General features: G+C 29.0%; 3 protein-coding genes and 1 pseudogene across 3 annotated transcripts; all 4 read left to right on the top strand.

Annotated features, from left to right (window-relative positions):
• The first annotated feature begins 2,712 nt into the window (after window positions 1–2,712).
• On the top strand, window positions 2,713–5,712 carry LOC145751412 (lethal(3)malignant brain tumor-like protein 4). The gene is made up of 3 exons (XM_082567549.1): window positions 2,713–2,856; window positions 3,212–3,331; window positions 3,616–5,712. Exons 1-3 carry the CDS (start codon window positions 2,746–2,748, stop codon window positions 5,485–5,487), a joined length of 2,103 nt encoding a protein of 700 aa, XP_082423675.1. The 5' UTR covers window positions 2,713–2,745; the 3' UTR covers window positions 5,488–5,712.
• A 348-nt stretch (window positions 5,713–6,060) lies between these two features.
• LOC145750894 (glutathione S-transferase Mu 3 pseudogene) lies at window positions 6,061–6,726 on the top strand (annotated as a pseudogene).
• A 1,385-nt stretch (window positions 6,727–8,111) lies between these two features.
• Window positions 8,112–10,022, top strand: LOC145751413 (uncharacterized). The gene is made up of 2 exons (XM_082567550.1): window positions 8,112–8,489; window positions 8,628–10,022. Exons 1-2 carry the CDS (start codon window positions 8,287–8,289, stop codon window positions 9,544–9,546), a joined length of 1,122 nt encoding a protein of 373 aa, XP_082423676.1. The 5' UTR covers window positions 8,112–8,286; the 3' UTR covers window positions 9,547–10,022.
• A 1,506-nt stretch (window positions 10,023–11,528) lies between these two features.
• LOC145751414 (CYFIP-related Rac1 interactor B-like) lies at window positions 11,529–18,263 on the top strand. The gene is made up of 9 exons (XM_082567551.1): window positions 11,529–11,622; window positions 12,029–12,115; window positions 12,243–12,364; window positions 13,050–13,155; window positions 13,560–13,696; window positions 14,859–15,065; window positions 15,939–16,018; window positions 16,417–16,543; window positions 16,900–18,263. Exons 2-9 carry the CDS (start codon window positions 12,046–12,048, stop codon window positions 17,038–17,040), a joined length of 990 nt encoding a protein of 329 aa, XP_082423677.1. The 5' UTR covers window positions 11,529–11,622; window positions 12,029–12,045; the 3' UTR covers window positions 17,041–18,263.
• Window positions 18,264–18,833: the final 570 nt, after the last annotated feature.

The raw sequence follows: 18,833 nt of genomic DNA, 5'->3' as shown, positions 1-18,833 counted from the left end.
ACAATTTAAAATAAAATCGAATAAATAGTCCAAATTATTTTTTTGTTATTTTATTTTAAATTTAAAATGTGCCTGTTATAAAATCAAATATTTTAAAAAGCCGACTACAACAAAATGTATTATACAAAAAAAAGAATATTTTCAACTGTTCATGTCAAATTAAAATAAACCAAAATTGAAATACCGAATAATTTTTAAAAATTGTAAACAATTTTTTGTTTCGGAGAATTCCCCGTGGAATTTCAAAAGTTTATTTTTAGGCTTAATTTATGGGTAACAATACAACAGTAAGCCTTAAAAAGAAGATATTTTTATGGCCGATTTTCACTAAAAAAGAACTTTTACAAAAATAAGATAGTTTTAAATAGGCAGATGAACAAGTAAAAGTTACTTCTTCCGATAAAAAAAATTTAAACAACTTTTTACCAAAAAACAGCTAGTTAAGAGAATTTTAGCTATTTTTAAACAAAGGTAATTTTTAATACAAACAGTTGCTGTTTGTTATATTTTATTTATGGTACGTTGAGTTTTAACGAGCATTAGAAATTTCATAACGAATGTGTGTTTAAAATAACGTATCACGAAAGCTCTAGTGTTTGTCTTTAAAAGTTACAATACTGAAAAAAACAGGCAGTTAAATATTATTAAAAACATTTAAAATTTAAACATATAAAAAACATTTAAAGTTTAAACATTTATTTAAACATTTAAAATGTTTAAATAAACCTTTTTTTTTTAATTTGGCTGGATATATACTTAGTCTACGTTCTTGTTAATAGAGTCAAAAAATATATTAATTTTTTTTTTCGTATTTGTAAATCATTCAGAAATAAAATAATTATCTTACCTTTAAATTTAAAAATTTTAATTTTTTTAGCACATTTAATTGATGAATTTTGTTTAATAAAATTTTACGAGTTTCACAAACAGCTTTGAAATAACAACAAAAATGTGTTTTTTGTTTTTTAAAAACAAATTTTTCCGAAATTTTCTTCTTAAATGTATGAGTTTGCATACTGCCAAATTTTTTTTAAAAAACACAGGCGTAATTTCCGTGATAATGAGCAAATAATAAATTTGTTTGTCTCTCTCATTCTCCTTTGCCTTTTTCCTTATTCTGCTGTTCTCTCTTCTTAGCCGTGAGCTGGATTACTCAAGCGTTACCCATTCTAAATATTTCTCTCTTGTACAAAGAATTTTTTAATAGAATCATAATAAAAAGCTAGTTTATAGAAAAGGGAAATAATAAAACAGTATATTAATAATAATTAACTAAATAAATTTTAGTCTTTAAGATGCTGATTAATGTATTTATAACTAAACATTTCGATTTTTACCAAGTTTAGAATTCTAGAAGTTTTTTTAGTAGTATTTTTTAAATAAAATATTTTTTTTAATAATCTTAAACTTAAAGCAAAAATAGTATAAAGAATGTTGTTTAACATGTAGTCAATAATTTATAATCGAAAAAACATTTCAAAACGTTAGTTAAACTTTAACTTACAAGAGAAAAGTGGCTTAAAAAATTTATGTAAAAAAATATTATAAAATTAATATCACAGTAAACTACATTTCTTTAAAAACGTGCTGTTTGAAGTTTTGCCATTAATTAGATTTATTTTTTGTCGGCCATAAATTAAATCAGCATCGATTTTTATATTTAATAACTAGACGTTATTTAAAAAGTTGCTAAGTTTGAAAACATATTTTTTATTCCTGTTTTAGTTTTGTCAATGTGCTCTTTTTTGCGCTTTCTCTTTTCACTCCACTCTTTTTCTCCTTCCTTTCTCTTGTCTTTCTCCTATTGTCTGCGGCCATTGTAACTTGTGCACACATTTCTGTTCCGAAAGCGCAGTATGTTTATTTTCAGTTTAAAGACCAAGTTAAATAAAAATTAGATTAAAAAAGCTCACAAAAGTAAAAACTAATATAGATTAGAAAAGTTAGGTGTTCAATATCCAAAAAATATCATCGTTGAATGTGTTTTATCTAGAATTTAAAAAGAACTTTTTAGTGAAATAGTTTTTGAAAAAGAGAGTTTTTAAGCTAGCCTGGAAGATATGATTTTACAATTTTATTAAATTATTTAAGTATTTCAATAAAATTATACATAAAATATTAAATTTAAAGTTTTTTTGTTTATTGTAAAGTGTGTTTATAAAAATTTAAACAATGTTTAGTGCTTTAAAAATAGCATCACTTTTGAATACGATATGTAAAAAAAATTTAGGCTTTAAGCACATGCTATATTGTTTCCTGGCTTAAATAAAAACGCAGGTCGATGGTATTTTTCTTGAGTAGCACTTTTAAACAATTTATTTTTCACTTATTGTGCTTAGTGGTGAGAGGAATTGAAATATAACGCTAGTTTTTTATTTACTTTTTTGACAGTCAGTTACAGTTTTTTTTACTGCTAGACTGTTATGTATTTAGCCTTTTTTTAGAGTTTATTTATTTCGTAAACGAACTTCAAGTTATATTTAATTAAATGACTAAAGCCTAAAAATAATATTTAAAGATTTTAGGGCAGGTTTTGGTTAAATATCATTTTAAAATCAGGTATTACATTTTTATTTTCAAATTGCGCAACTTATTTTTATTAAATTTAATAGGTCAATTTATAAAATTATGTCGGCATATTTTACGTAATTCTAAATTGACATTTGAATTGATTAATTACCTGATGTTTTTTAAAAAAAAATTAACAACTTTTTGACAGAATTAAATTTAAAAAAATTATTAAAAATGGATTTGTCAAGAAATTATGAAATTAACAACACGATGTCTCAATTCTCGAATTCTCATGGTCTGACGTGGACAAATGGAATTGGAAAATTACCGGGAAGCGAGTTAAAAGTATATTAAAAAAAAAACAAAACAAAAAAAATAATAATTATTATTTCATAATCATAAAACTATTTGATTAAATTTGATATTGTAGAGCCTTTTTCAAAAGAATGTTAATAAAACAGTATTTTTTTTTCTTTTAAATTTATTAAAATTTATTGAATCAAAACAATTGGCTTCACTACATGAGGTTCTGTGTTCGATCTTCACTGCTCTCATGCTGCAGCGCCCTTGAGTAAGGCACTTTAAACTGCATAAACTCGTACTAAACCATAACCTAATCACATCGAGGATAAATATATATAAAAATAAAAATAAATCCTTTTAATGGCACAATAATATTTAAATAAAATGTTTTTTGCAGTTTCGAAGAGATGAAAATGGCGATTTGGAAGTAGTTACTGAGGGAGTGACGTCAGACAATGACGAAGAAATGACGTCAACACATTCGTCTAAGGACGAAGTTTCAGCTACTATAACCCCCGTAAGTTAAAAAAAAATATACAAAAAGCAATTTGTAAAAAATACTTTTGTTTTTAGAAAATTTTTGAGTTAAGAACTCGCAGTAATTAACTTTTGCCAAATATAAAAACCAATCAGCTGGTTAACTTTTATTTTATATTATCTAAAACTGCCAAAGGAAACCCAAGAATGGGTTAGGGTGGCAAAATGAAACCTATGTTTACGCTGTGAAGTCAGACTTCTAACATTGTAGAGAAATTAAAAACAAAAACTAACTTTTATAAAACTTGTATGCTTATTAACCAGGTTACTAACGAACCAACATCCACTATACCCGAGAATACACAGTCAAATAAGGCTTCTAAGCGAAAGCACGAGGAATTGGACGCTGCTGACGCTAAAACTACAGAAAAGTCGTTCAAAGAAGAAGTATCACCTTATAAAAGTCAACGTAAGCCTAGCGTTAAAAAAGATTTCGCATGGGACGACTATCTTGCAGAAGAAAATGCACTTGCTGTGCCTGTTAATGTGTTTAAAGAAATATTAGGTAAGCCACCAATTCCAGAGGTTGCAAACCCATTTAAGGCTGGGTGGTATTTGGAAGCTGTAGATCCTTTAAATCAGTCCATGTTCTGCCTTGTTAGTGTGGCACAAGTTTGTGGATTTCGTATGAGGCTGCATTTTGAAGGTTACTCGGACTGCTACGATTTTTGGGTTGACGCTGACTCGCCTTTGATATTTCCCTGCGGTTTTTGCGCAAAAACAAAGCGTAAATTACTGCCTCCAAAAGATGTAGACCCACTAAAATTCAATTGGGAAACCTACGGTGCTGTGGCAAAGAAGGCAGCGCCAGAGAGCTCGTTTCTCTACATTAACAACTATTCACATAAAAGCGAGTTTAAAATCAACGACAAACTGGAAGCTGTGGATCGACATAACTCCGACCTTATTTGCGTGGCAACGGTAACCAACGTTATTGGCGATTACGTTCTTGTGCACTTTGACGGCTGGGAGCCCGATTTTGATTACTGGGCGCGCTACAATTCACCTTACATTCACCCTACTGGTTGGTGCGGGGATAACCAAGTCATGCTGACACCGCCTTTCGGGTTTACTGACAAAGATGTCCCTTTTAACTGGGAAACCTATTTGTCTGAAAAACAGCATACTGCTGTGGACAGGAGTTGTTTTGTTTCGAAACCACATGGATTTGTTAAAGGTATGAAGTTGGAAGCAGTGGATAGAAGAAACCCACTTGTAGTTAGAGTTGGGTCAATTATTGAGGTTAGTCCGATTAGAATTAAAGTTCATTTTGACGGATGGAGCTCAAATTTTGACGACTGGTATGACGTAGACAGCCCCAACATTCACCCGCCAAAGTGGTGTGACGTCACCAATCACCCCCTGCAGCCCCCAGTCCAAATCAACCGCAACCCCCTTGTCGTAAGTGGTTGCCCAACGCCAGGGTGCACAGGTATAGGTCACGTGCTTTCCAAGAAATTCTCGCTGCATCACAAAAAGCACCACAGCGAATTCGGGTGCCCTTACTCGACAAAGAACCTGTCAATTAACGATCTGCATGACCGACTGTCATCTAGAAAGCGAATATCTCGCAAAAGCATTCACGGTACATCAAAAATACAGGGCATCAAGCAAGAAGTCACTGCTTCAATAAAGCGCCGTGGAAGACCGCCACTTCATAGTACAAGCGAGGCTGTAGCCCTTAAGGACGATCAGAACTACTCGCCCGAACCCCAGCGGCCAGACAGACGCAGGCAAAGATGTCACAAGCACCGGCCGCGTCGAATCTCCAAAGAAAATTATTTTTCAGCCAAGTTTTCTTACCTATCCGACCTTAGCAACGTTTCACAAAGAAATGAGCTGCCAGTAGGCTGGGAGCGCCATACTAAACTACTGCCCGGGGTTGTGGGCTTAACTGAAAGCCTCGTAAAATGTTGGTCGACCGACAAAGTTGCTGAATTCGTCGGTAAAGTAACCGGTAAATCCGAGTACCAAAAACTTTTTACGGACGACGAAATCGACGGGCAAGCGCTTTTGTTACTAACGCAAAGCGATCTTACCAAAGTACTCAAACTAAAACTTGGGCCGTCTTTAAAGGTGTTTAATACTATACTGATGATAAAGGCCGCGAACTCCGCTAGGCCTGTTGAGTGCTAAGCTTATATTCCGAATGAGTTTGTATATAAATTTATTATTTGTTTATTTTCAAGCTGCTTTTTTTTCTTAGTATTTGACATCTTCATACGCACCCAATACAAAGTCTAAACTGCAAATATAGTATAGTGCTTACAATTACTTACTTCGTACACGTTTTTATTTCTATTTTTTCTTAATTTTTGTTCCTTTGTGCAAAAAAAATGCCGTTGTTTAATAAAATAAAAACTTTCAGTTAATTTATTAAAATATACGGCTATGAAAAAATCTATTTTTAAAATATTGACAAAAACATAACCTATTTAGAAAGCTAATTTTATCTATTATGGCAACCAGTTTATATAGTTATTGATCATGTAATTTATGTTAACTTAAACAACGTTTGTTTTACATTACAGGAGTGTCCGGTTCTATTAATATTCTTTGAGACATTTTTATCAAAAAGCAAATTTGCTTTGTGTTAAAATTGTATACACGGCGTTATAGGTGGTCAAATGGTATAGTTAAGATTGTGCGCAGCGATAAAGTAGGCTAGTTGTAAATTTAAAATATAATTTTTTTTGATAGTTAGCAAAAATGTCGTGCCCGATTCTTGGTTATTGGAATACCAGAGGTATTGCAGAACGAATTCGCATTTTACTTGAGCATGTAGACATTAAATACGAGAACAAAGTTTATGAATTTGGAACAGAACAAGCTGATTACAAAGATAATGAATGGAAAGATGCGAAAGATGGTTTGGAATTGGATTTTCCTAATTTACCTTATTTTATTGACGGCAATGTTAGAATAAGTGAAAGCATGGCGATTATGAAATATATAGCTAGGAAATCTAATCTAGTCCCAGATTCGATTTCCGACTGGGCGAAAGCTGAGATGGTTGAAAATATCGTACGGGACTTGATTATTGAATTCGGGACGGTCTGCTACTCGAAAAATTTTCCAGCAGACTGTGAACAATTTTTCGAAAGTTTTCCATTCAAACTGGCCAAGATTGACAACCACTTGTCCAAAAACAAATGGGTTGCTTGTGAGAAATTAACCTACGTTGATTTTTGCTTGGGAGAAATTTTGGATCATATTCGCCTTTTAAAGTCAGACGTTTACGAAAGCTATGTTAACATAAGGAAGTATTTAAAGAACTACGACAACTTGGATTCAGTATTGGCCCACCACAGAAAAAGTTCTTATAAAGCTTTACCAATAAATGGCCCAATGTCAATCTGGGGCGGAAAGAAGTAACCTTTTAACATATGTGTTATATAAACATACAGCAGTAAGGCTATGTTTCAAAGTGTTGTATTTTTAACTGTAAGATATAGGTATGTAGCCTAACTTTTGACATGTTAATTGTGGTACCTTATTACCAAGCATATTAGAATATTTATTAAATGACTAAAAAAACAAATGTACTAAAGAGTTTAAATATTTGCTAATCCAATTTTAACTGAGGTGATTTTTAACGTTATGTTGTAAGACTGAAGTTTAAAACCTATAGTTGTTATATAATATTGGTCTGGCTTTCTATGTATAGATTTTATATTAAATTTCTACTCTAAGCGCGTTAGCAGATAATAAGAATATTTTCTCAATAAGTTTTAAGAAGGAAATCCTATAAGACGTGAATAATTATTAAAAATAGAATATTTTAATAAAACGAGTTTGTCTATTTTTGTAAATCCTTCTATTTTTGTTCAATAATTTATTAAAGCGATTTATCACCTTCAATTCTTTTTCAGTTAATTTAAATTTTTTTGTATTTAATTTAGTTTAAATTTAGCATAAAATCGAAATAAGCAATATTTAAATACAATTATTTTTAAACGCACGTACGCAGTAGGCATATGCATCGTTGATAAAAAAAAAACATTTTTAAATCTAAATGGCAAAATTTTATTCACAATTGCTCTCATATTGATTAAATCAGGCATTCACAAAGTTGATAAATTGACATAATTGAGAAAGGCGGTTAAGTCGCTACATTACGTATATAGGTATGCGAAACTGCTCGCGAAACCTACCAAAACATATTTACAGGCGCCATATCAATTCGGGTTAATCGATAGCAGTATGTCTAGAAAAATAAAAACAACTAAAAATACAAGATAAACAATGCATAAATTAGAAAATCTAGAAGAAAAATACGCAATTCTTTGTTATATTTTAGGACTAGAAGGTATAAATGTAACCTGCTGTTTTTTATTTTAGTTCTTTTGTTAAAACATTAGTATTGTATTTTATAGTATTTCAGGATTTTTTGAAGAATGTCGTGGGCTTGTTTGCGAAAATAATTCATAGAACTTTTTGTTACTTAATATATCAATTTTTTAAAACCGTATTTGCGGCCACATATTCTAAATAGTTTGTCATTGAGATATTTTTTCTTCGCTGAGTTTCGTTAAATGTGCGCTCATGCACAAAATTTGTCTAATAATTTCCCTTTGAAACATTGTATGTAATTCAGTTTGCCGTTTTATTAATTATTTTTATATAATTTTAAAGTAGTTAGTACCTTTAATCGTGTATTTACTTAAGTAACAGCTAAGATTATGTTAAATTTCTTGTAGGCTGTTAATTAAATTTTACTTTAATTTAGTAAACTTTTTATTTTGTGATACAGATTTTAGGATATGTTAAAATTAACTCGGCTTTACTTTAATTTATTTAACTTTACTAAATCAACACGAAGTTGAAGTAGCTCAATTATTAACCGTACTCCGATCAAAAGTAATTAGTTGTAAAGAGAAACAGTAGCGATATGCTTTTTAATATCAAACTAAAGGAACACTTGTGACAAAATAAATGGAGAACAGTACTTCGTTGTATCTTAACCACACCACAGACAACGACACTGTGGAAGTTTTTATTTTTTCTGTTACTGGGGTATGGCTAGTAATACTATGTCAAGCAGTTGTTAGTGTTTACGTGTTTGTAGCCTTACTACGTCATGAATGCCTTCTAAGAAATGAATCGAAAAAACACAGTCGAAAATTGAAAAGATTAAGGTATGTAGTTTGCTTTAAAAATCTAAATCATTCTGTGACCGACGAGTTTTTTTAAAAACATGGGACACTTACGCTAGCCTTAAATTTAAACATATTTTAAACATTTGTAGACGGTATTTAAAGATTTTATATTTTTAGATGGTTTGTTATGTTCGGATCGACTGGCATTCTAGTGTACTACTCTCTAACTTTCGCTCTGCCTTTCGTTACAATAAACCACCACTCAGCAACTAGGTGTCAAACTCTGTTACTGGTTGACAAGCTGGTGGTTAGCACTGTGGTGTTTAGCAACTACTTTTTCCTATGGCTACGCCAAAAACAATTCTACAGCAACCCTTCGATGAAGCATCTTTACAGCACTAAATTCCGTATTGTCAGTTGGTCAGTTTGTGGCCTAATAGCTCTCTGTTTTTCGTGCCAAGTCGTGCTGACATCGATTGGTCCTTTGTACACTATACCGCTATCAAATAGCAAGGCTACCTGCATTAAAACACAAACTTGGTTGGTTGAAACTCAGCTCATTATTGGCGCTTTTTCAAGTATTGCCAGTCACTCCGTACTTTTGTCGTTGTTTATTTATCCTCTTTTGCGCCATCGACTTGAAACCACTGACGTTTTAAACCAAGACAAACTTCAAGGGATAGTCGAAAATGGAAACGACAGTACGACTTCAGTTAAAAGCAAGTCCCTAAAACGCGAATTAAAATCGAGCTTAAGAAGATCGACCATTCGAAAAAGGGTTTCTACCAAAGGCCGCGGTGACTCTGAAAAACGATTACCGCTACTTATCAGACGTTGTTTTTATTTAACAGCTACTTGCGTGGTGGTGAACCTAACTGCAACTGTATTAACTGCTACCTTATTTAAAAAAGAGGTTAAAACAGTTACTATGCTGTACGGGTTTAGTTTAATAACAAACCTATTTGCCTCCATTGGATTTTTTAGTTGGTGGAGAAACATTTTGTTTCCAAGTCGTTGGATAAAGCGAGGGACATTAAAATCTTCGCAAACTTCAAGCGTAAATAACGACATAATGCCATTAAAAGCACATGCATAAGGTTGTCCTGTTAATATACCAATGCCTAAAACTGTAATTATAAATAATTAATGTGTTGAAATTACACTGATAATAGTTAACTATTGCACCAATACCGACTGCGATTTTAACGAATATCGTTGCAAAACATTTTGTAAAAAATATAAAAACTAGTGATAAAATACAATTGTTTCTTAAGTAAATAAAACTTTAAGTTAAATAATAGTATTGGACTTTGTAGACCACTTTACAGTTGTTACATATGGACTGTACGTATAGAAAAGACTTGGCAAAGACCGCAGGTTTTCCCTTTTTAAATTATTTTGTGTTTTTTAAGTTACACGTAAATATCACTATTTTTAAAATTGATTTGGAACTATTCAAGATGTTGCGGTTTAAAATTGCTAAAACCACAAAAAGGGAGATTTTCGACAATATTGAGTCAATTGACATGTAATGTCAATGCACACTACAGGTGCCTTTAAGCACAAACTTTACGCCCGCTAATAAATCACTTTATTTAAATAACTAAAGTGATGTTTAAATTATTAAGATCATTTGTAGTTCACGGTTCTGGAACGAACCCCTTAACCTTTCCAAAATTCTTGTAAAATTGCCTTTTTGTATATGTTTTTTTAACTTGCGTATTTTTTTTATCTAATAATTTAAATTTACTAAATTTGTTACTCTAATTGTATAATTATTTTTTATCTACTAATTGGTCATTGTTTTTTTTTATAATAGTGATAATTAATTAAAGCACACTATTCTTGCTACCATACGTTTTTGCATCTCTTTACAGTCTTATACTAAATTTTATTTGAATTGCATTAATTTTTAGCTTATTTCATTTATTAATTGATCACAAAAATTAAAAGTGTTTCTATTATTTTTTAATAGCGCCACCTGCTAATATAAACAAAAACTTTATCCTCAATATTTGGAGGGGAGTATTGAATGAATGTAAATTTATAGTAGTGCCTACAGATTGATATTTTGCTACGAATAAGCTACAAGGAAATGATTTTTCTAGGAATTTAACTGTAAATGTCATTCTAAATACTTTTTAAACAGAATTTGTTTATATTAATTGCCAAGCTTATGTTAAATCAAAGTTTTCACGAACCGGAAATAGTAAAAATATCTAAACGGTTACTCAGTTTTGGTTATATTTTTTAGCGGCGTAACCAGCTGTCTTTAATAAGTAAATACAGACAAAATAGGTGACAATTTAACAAGTTTGATAGTTTGCTACTGGCTTGCCTGGCTATCACAGTTTTTAAGAAAACATTACAGAAAACTTTAAGAAAACAAACTGTAATTTTTCTATATATAAACAATTAGGAAGATACGTAGGTCAGTATTGAAGGTATCTACAGCACAAAAAATATGTGATAATTTTTAATTGACCAGGTTAGGTTTATTTATATATTTGGATCTATGTAAGAAACTTATGGCAATAAAGAACAAACATTATCTGATCACCACAAATATCAATGCACTAGAGCCTGGTTTTTACAGTTATCTCTTAAACACACCTATTCTAATAAAAAAAAAACACTGTGTAGATTTAGAAAAGAATACAACAGAAAATACCAAACTAGACTGACTATAAGCTTTTTTGGTGTTGCTATATGTTATAAAAAACGGCAGCATAGTGTAGTGGTAAAAACACTTGCACATACGGCCGTGGCTTCAATCCCCACTCCTTTTATGCTGTAGCACCATTGAGTAAGGCACTATAAATGGTATGAACTTCTGCCAGCACTTAATCAGCAGCATAATCGAGCAATTTTAATCCATAATATCTCAAACTGCCACAGGCAACTCGAGACTGGGTTGGGGTAACAGTTGTTACACTATGTTTAGGTCGCGCATTTGACCTTACCACATCGGGGATAAAGATATATATACAAAAAAATGAGCATTTTTATCATTTAACAGCTTAATGAGCTAACTAGTGACAGTTATAGTTGTTTTTAAACATTTTTTTATGCTTTTTTAGAGTTGTTTTTAGTAACAGCGTTTTGTCAGTAAATAATATTAATCTAATCTGAATACCAGTTTTATTGGAATTATACAGTTAACAACTTAAAGGTAAGAAGTTTATTTTAAAACCCTTTTTACAAATTAAAAGTTACAAGGTTAGTTAACAAACAAAGCTTAAATATTTTACGTTGTATGCTATTGCTGCTTCGACATAAATATAGGGAAACATCCATGACTGATTTAATGAAACCAAGTGTTCTAACTATTACTTCATGCAACCAGTTAATAATCACACAAACAATTTACATTGCCAAGGCTTGTGTTATAGATTTTAATACTGGTGGCATCGTATAGTAGTTGAAACACCAAGTTTTACTACATAAGGTTTTGGATTTAATCTTAATATTTTTTTATAAAACTGTTAAAATGAAACCCAGAAAATACAAGATAAAATTAAGATTAAATTTGTTCATTTAAAAAGACCTAGTGATATCGTTGTTTTTACATTGAACAGAGCCAGGGTCAACAGGAATGGGAAATCTATTAAAAGTTCTTCAATGTAAAGAAGAAGCTTTAGAAGATTTCTTTCTGGATTTTGAAAGTAAATTTTTAGTTTTTCATATTATGTATGTATTCTTTTTAAATCGCAAAGCGGGAATTTTCGATTTAAAAAAAGTTTTGTTCTATATTATTATTTTTTTTAATTTTAAACTGAAATTTTTTTCCAGATGCGTCACCTTCCAAAGAAGAAAAGGAGGTTTTCGACAAAGTCCTCATTGTGTTATCATCCGCCCCTGGAATAATTACAGAATTAAAATCTTACAAAGGGGCAGGCGAAGAAATAAGAGTAGTAAGTTATAATATTTATATTTTGCCTTAACCAAACAATAAATTTTTTTTTTAAGTGCCTAAAAAATATTTCTAAGTTGGAATTAAATTATAATAATATTATAGAGCCTATGCAAATAATATTGAAGATAACAGTTTACAATTTACCAATGCATGTGCTTTAAAACTAAAAAGATGTTTTTCATAATGTATATACCAGTATTGCTATAAAGTTATTTACGTGATTTGATAGACCTAGTGTATAACCATCATAAGAAACGTAACAGTCTATGAAAAGATGCACACAATATAATATTATGATTCACGGCGCTTGACTATTGCTTCCTGCTATTAAATATATTTATATATGCCAAGCAGTTGGCTATTGATAAAAAATCAAATCTTAAAAACTTAAAATAATGTTTATAGCATTAGGTATATGTATATATATACTTAAATTTTATTCTTTTTATGATGCGTTTTTTAAATGACAAAAATACATGAATATTTTATTTAATGGTGTGTTTGGGTACACTAAGTCTTATTATAAAATGCTATAAATATTTAATATATCAATGTAGTATGCTGTATCATACCAGCTAAAGCATATTTTTTCCGATGTGGGCTGTTGTATAATATTAGTCACAATAATGATGTAGTAATGTGTACGTAGTACCTGTCATTCGACTCACTGTTTTTGTTTCAAGGCAATTTCCAATCCCTCTTCACAAGAAAAACAAGCAGACACTTGGCGAGCTATTATACCTCTTGTTAAACAACTCAAACAGTTTTTCGAATTTTCTAAAGATTTACGTAAGATATTCATATTCTTAAAAAAATTGTAATTTTTAGCTAATTTTAGAATTAAGTATTTAAAATTGGTAACTTAACAATCTTTGCTTAAGTTGCACATTTATGTCAATATAATTCTCTGTTTTTTTAGGGCCTCATATTTTTATTTTTCATTGTTTTAATACTGTAGGTGCTATATTAATAGTTATTCTTGTTACATTTGGTTTAGACTTACTCTTTATTTAAAGGTCTATTAGGTATAATAATATTTTAATATAGCAAGTCATATTGTTTTTATATTAAAAATTAGCCTGTAGTTTTTTTTTAATGTTTTTTTTTTTAATATTAAAATTAAGTGTCTAATAATATTATAGGGTGATTATAAATTAACAAATAAAAATTTTAAATATTTATTTATTTTTTAGAGAAATGTGTCCAAGAATTGTTAAGAGCGTTAACCTGCCAACCAGATTCCCCCTTACACCATTTAGAATCAAAACAAGCACTCGCCAAACAATTTGCTGAAATTTTACATTTTACTCTAAAATTTGATGATTTAAAGGTAATGTATTACATTTTGTATCAAAGTCATATAAAAATTATTTATGTGTGTAGACAAAAGGCGTTAAATTGAAGTGTTAAGTTAAAAAGGTAGGCACCAGCTGGTCAATAGCACAAATATTATAATTCTTTTTAATATTTTATTAGTTTTTTTTCTACTTTAAAATAGATATTTTTGGTGTCTTGTGATTTTACGAATATTAAATAGCCTATTCTATTTTATGTAGCAATGGCGCCTGTTGCTTAGTTTTCTTAATTTTAGTTTCCTGGTATTGAGTCATAGCTTGATTGAAGTAAATGCAAAAATGAAAACTATGTTATCTTTATTCTATATTTACTTATTTTAATATTAGAAGGATTTTTGTGATGTTAGCTTACTATAAAATTTTTGATTAAATAAACATGGGGCCAAAAACCAGATGTCCAAAAAAGAAATTTTACCCACTATCTAACATTTTTTATTAACCCCTTTTTGCCCTAATTCTCCTTTAAAAAATGGATTATAACTTCGAAAAAAATTTCCACCAGAATATTAGTAAAAAATTGTTTTCAAAATTTTTAGTTTTCGGAAAATTTTAATTCAATTAAAAAACTTTTTTGTAATATAGGCGTTTCATATATTCAGATGAGCATTTGTAAAAGTCATTTTTTAATTTTATAAAGTAGTTGATTTTTTGTTTTATGAACTTGGTGTCACAAAAGTCAACTAAGGTAAAAATAAACAAGGAAATAGAAATATTGTCCTCAATGTTTTGAACAGGAACTTAATTGTTTTGAGTTTTAAAGTCTTACCTGTGTTTTTACATTTTTAAAACTTAAAACTGTACTGTTTGACTTTTGGGTTTTTAAAAAGAAAATTAAATAAAGTTGTATAATTTCTTTTTTTAGTCATTACTTACTTTAAACATTATGTTCCCAATTATCTCTCTATATATATATATATATATAGTGGAGGCCAATTTATATAAATATATATAAAGAAACTGCTGCTTGTGGTGCGCAGGTAAATTATAACAAGCATGTATCAAATGAGAGTTGTGACTACATTATGACAATTAAAATGTGACTTATTAGGTAAAAAATCAGTCAATTAAATAGGTTGAAAAAATTTTAATTTAAGATATTGTACCGAAAAATAATTATTTTTTTTTTTTTAAATTTAGATGAACAACCCAGCCATCCAGAACGACTTCTCCTACTTCCGCCGCACAATGTCTCGAAGAGGAATGAATTCGTCAGCATCCGGGATCAACTATGAAGAAGGGAAATGTATTTCCACGGAGATGGCCAACGAAATGTCATTGTTCTACGCAGAAGCGACACCAATGTTAAAAACCATGAGCGAAGCAACAACTAGATTCGTAGCAGAGGTAAATAAAAATAAACAAACATTTTTTGGATAAATTTTAACAGCATTTTACCATTTAAAATTGAAGTCCAAAGTTACAAAAATTATAAATTTAAATTTTTTTAAAATTATGTTAATTTATATTTGTTGGTCTGCTTCTGAATTGGATTTACTTATTTGGACATGTTTTTGGATTTGTCATAGTAATATAATTCCCAATAGAACTTTAAGGTCCCTAAGGTCCAAAAATCTGTCAATAAAATACCAGGTGCCATGGATTTAGCATTGTCATATAAGAGTTAGTGGTGTCATTTATTTGTCAATATTTTTTAAGTGGCAGATAAAAGTCATGAAAATACAATTTCATTTTTTTCAAACACAAACAAATTCAGGTGCAAAAAATATATTTTTATGCATTTGCATTATGATATTAACAGTATATATATATATTTTGTTTTTTTATTATTGTAAGAAGGCAATATGAAGGTTTTTTCTTTTTTGCATTTTATTACATACTAGATATTTTTTTTAAAAACTAGCATATTTTTTTAAACTGAACATTATGTTAAGCCAAATCTTAAAATTACAAACAATGTAAATTAAAAAAATAAAAAAATGATACAAATATGTTAGAATTCATGTTTTTTTATTTACATTATATAGGCAAAAAATTTAACTAACACTAAAAACATTAAAAATGTAAAAATACAACTGTACAAAAAAGTTAATTTATAAACTTATTTTTATCCATGTGTAACATATAAAAATTTAACCTTGATTTTTGAACAATAAGTATTCGAAATGCAAACATGCTCAGCATTGTTCAACACTTTTCGTTTAAAGTTTGCTTAACAGAGGGGCGTTAGAAATGACTCTGTTTTTTAATTATTAACAGACTGCAGAAGGAGAGACGGATAGAACGTTGGAGGTTTTAAGCACGATGGCAAACATTTGTAAAGTCATGCTCGAAAATCCGTAAGTTTTTGATAACAACATTTTTTTTTAAAGTTTATTTTTTTGTACAATTTTACAATTTTAGTCGTAATTTTACACTATTTCTAGTACATATTTTATAAAGAAAAACACAAAATATTACCCACCTATGTTTAGGTTGTATTGTAAATTTATAAAATGGGTTTTTGTTATAAATATTTAAACACAGTTAAAAAAAAAAATAAACACAATTAAAAATGTTGTTTTTTTATTGCTATAATAAGTTAAATGCATAAAATACCTTGTTAAGTTTGTACTTACAACCAAAACACATTTATACATGTCTTATTTGGCCTTCTATTTATGTCTATTTTAAAATAAAATAGGGTTAAACCTGAGTTTATGTTTTAAAGTATTGTAAGACTTATATTTTTTTGTAGGGATGACTCAAGATTTCAAATGGGTGCAGATTCTGTATCGTTTTGTGTCCGGGTTATGGTTGGGGTTATTATTTTGTACGATCATGTTAACAAGGACGGTGCTTTTGCCAAGGGGTCTAAAATTGACGTAAGTTATTAAAAACTACTCTTTTTTATTAGAATCGCTCCAATTTCTTTTTTCTTTTTTTTTAATAATTTTTGTACTTTATCCCTATATATACCCTAAATATTAATACTTCAACCCTAACTCTATAATCACTATATATCGAATAATAGGGTATTATTATTTGATCATTGTGTTAATTAAAACATATGGTTCTTGTTACTTTACGGTTTTTACATCTCATTTTTTATGCGATCTTAAATTTTTTAAGAACCATAAAGTAGACATGATTCATAACTTGCAAATACATTTACAAAACATTATTAAATTTGAAAAATTGGCAATTCAGAAAAAACATTTTTTTAATTTTTTTTGCACAGATCAAGGGCTCCATTAAAGTCCTAAAGGAGCAAAATGGAAAGATGAAAGTAAAAACGTTGATAAACGCCCTAAAGTACACCACCAAACATCTTAACGACGAAGCAACACCCAAAGCCATACAAAAAATGCTCGAAACATGAAAAAAAACAATTTTTTAAGTTAAAATAGAGAATGTCGACGCTACAATGTTTATTAACGTTGGGCTTTTCTTCAATTTTTATTATTTGCAGTTCTTCTAATTTTTGTTTTTATTTTTTATGAAAAAAAATATTTTTTTCGGGGCGGTCGGAAAAGCAGTTCAAAATTTTTAAATAAACTGTTGTTCCACAAAAAAAATATTTAAGAATATTAATTTTAATTATAGCTGCTTCTATAGTTAATGTCATGCTTTTTTAAAAGATTGAGTTGATAATTTAAACAACAAAATTACATACATTACTTAATTTCAATTTTTTTATTTTAATATTTAAAAAACCTGTTTTTTTTTCATTTTTTAAAAGCAGGTGTTTAAAAATTTAAAAATGTTTTTTTTAAAGGTTTAATATGCAGGCAGCATGCTTTACTTAATTGTGTTAACTTTTTTTATAATCAAGAATAAATATTATTATTACTTCTTTTGTTTGCACTTGTAAATTAAACTGGTATTGGTAAATTTGTTAACAAATGACCATGTTACTACTGTCAAGTATAACAAAAAAAAATAATGTTTTTGAAAAATTATTGTAGTTAACTAAAAGTGCAATTTAGCTATAGCATTTTCTTATTCCAATTGCAGTGTTTTAAAACAAAAATAAAATGGCATAAATTTCTGGATTTTGTTCTTCTAAAAAAAAATTGTATTTTAAATAAAAATTTTGGCATACTGTAGAATTGATTAATTGCTAGCTCAAATGAAATTAGTTTGGTATACTCGTTTTTTTGTGATTTCTTTTAAATTTGCAATCATTTTAATTAAATCGCCCTAAGCTTGCCTTGGCTATATATTGCTTACATCATCCTAATTTAAAACATCTAAAAGTTAATTCCAAAAAACTACCCTCAAATTTTTGATCTCATTTCGTTTCTTTTTTAATTTCCCAAAAAATCAAAATTTTTAAAGCTTTTTTGTATCTATTATCACAGCAGTTGCCACTGTATGTAATCTACTGTGATTGGATTTCGACGCCTCTTCTTTTAAATTTCTGTTGCGTACTAGTTAGGTAGGCAAGTTGAATTTACTTAAACGATTGTGTTTTTGTCAATTTTGTATTTTCCAGTGCTTATTATTATTATTATTGTTATTTTTTGTATTATTGGTTTTTACTGCTTCGTACGCAGATATTGTGTGTTTACTATGATTTGCTAGTTGATTACAAATACTTCAATTTCTGTTGTGATTTATTTTTTTTACTTAAAGTATATAGATGGTAAGTATTTACCCACAATGTCATTTGGGAATTAACTTTCTAGATTAATTTTAAACACTTGGGTAAATTTAATATAATATATTTTATTAAACAGCCTAATATTTTATGTATCGATTATTTGTTTAAAAAACTTAACTACCATCATTTTGTGCCCAAAAGCAAATTCGATTTTGATATAAATTTTAAAATTATTTTAACTAAATTAACTGAGGAATTCAAAAAAGTAAAGCAGTTTTCTAGTAAACAATTGTGTTTATTTATAACAGATAACAACCATTTATATTTTATGATTTAATTGTTGGAATATATTATAGCTTATTTAAGTGTTAAACATATATGTTCTAATAATTTACTAGTTGAAAGCGTAAATTGTTTATAAGTAATGTTTAAAATAGGTATTGATAATTAAGAAAGAAAAAACCAGCGAATTGCTATTTCAACACAAAGTAATGGATCTATAAACAAAATTCAATGAAGTTTAAAGTACAACGAAAAAATCTAAGATCGGATTTTTGAAAGCTGAGTTT

This window comes from Corella eumyota, chromosome 4 (assembly GCF_963082875.1).
Source record: "Corella eumyota chromosome 4, kaCorEumy4.1, whole genome shotgun sequence".
Classification (NCBI taxonomy): domain Eukaryota; kingdom Metazoa; phylum Chordata; class Ascidiacea; order Phlebobranchia; family Corellidae; genus Corella; species Corella eumyota.
This window is presented reverse-complemented; position numbering and strand designations above follow the sequence as displayed.

Excerpts from the sequence above, each read along its gene's own strand:
- LOC145751413 (XM_082567550.1), top strand. The coding sequence starts at position 8,287 with ATGGAGAACAGTACTTCGTTGTATCTTAACCACACCACAGACAACGAC. Across the intron at positions 8,490-8,627 it reads CGAAAATTGAAAAGATTAAG|ATGGTTTGTTATGTTCGGAT; the intron begins GTATGTAGTTTG and ends TTATATTTTTAG.
- LOC145751412 (XM_082567549.1), top strand. The coding sequence starts at position 2,746 with ATGGATTTGTCAAGAAATTATGAAATTAACAACACGATGTCTCAATTC. Across the intron at positions 2,857-3,211 it reads TACCGGGAAGCGAGTTAAAA|TTTCGAAGAGATGAAAATGG; the intron begins GTATATTAAAAA and ends TGTTTTTTGCAG. Across the intron at positions 3,332-3,615 it reads TTTCAGCTACTATAACCCCC|GTTACTAACGAACCAACATC; the intron begins GTAAGTTAAAAA and ends CTTATTAACCAG.
- LOC145751414 (XM_082567551.1), top strand. The coding sequence starts at position 12,046 with ATGGGAAATCTATTAAAAGTTCTTCAATGTAAAGAAGAAGCTTTAGAA. Across the intron at positions 13,697-14,858 it reads TAAAATTTGATGATTTAAAG|ATGAACAACCCAGCCATCCA; the intron begins GTAATGTATTAC and ends TTTTAAATTTAG. Across the intron at positions 16,544-16,899 it reads CCAAGGGGTCTAAAATTGAC|ATCAAGGGCTCCATTAAAGT; the intron begins GTAAGTTATTAA and ends TTTTTTGCACAG.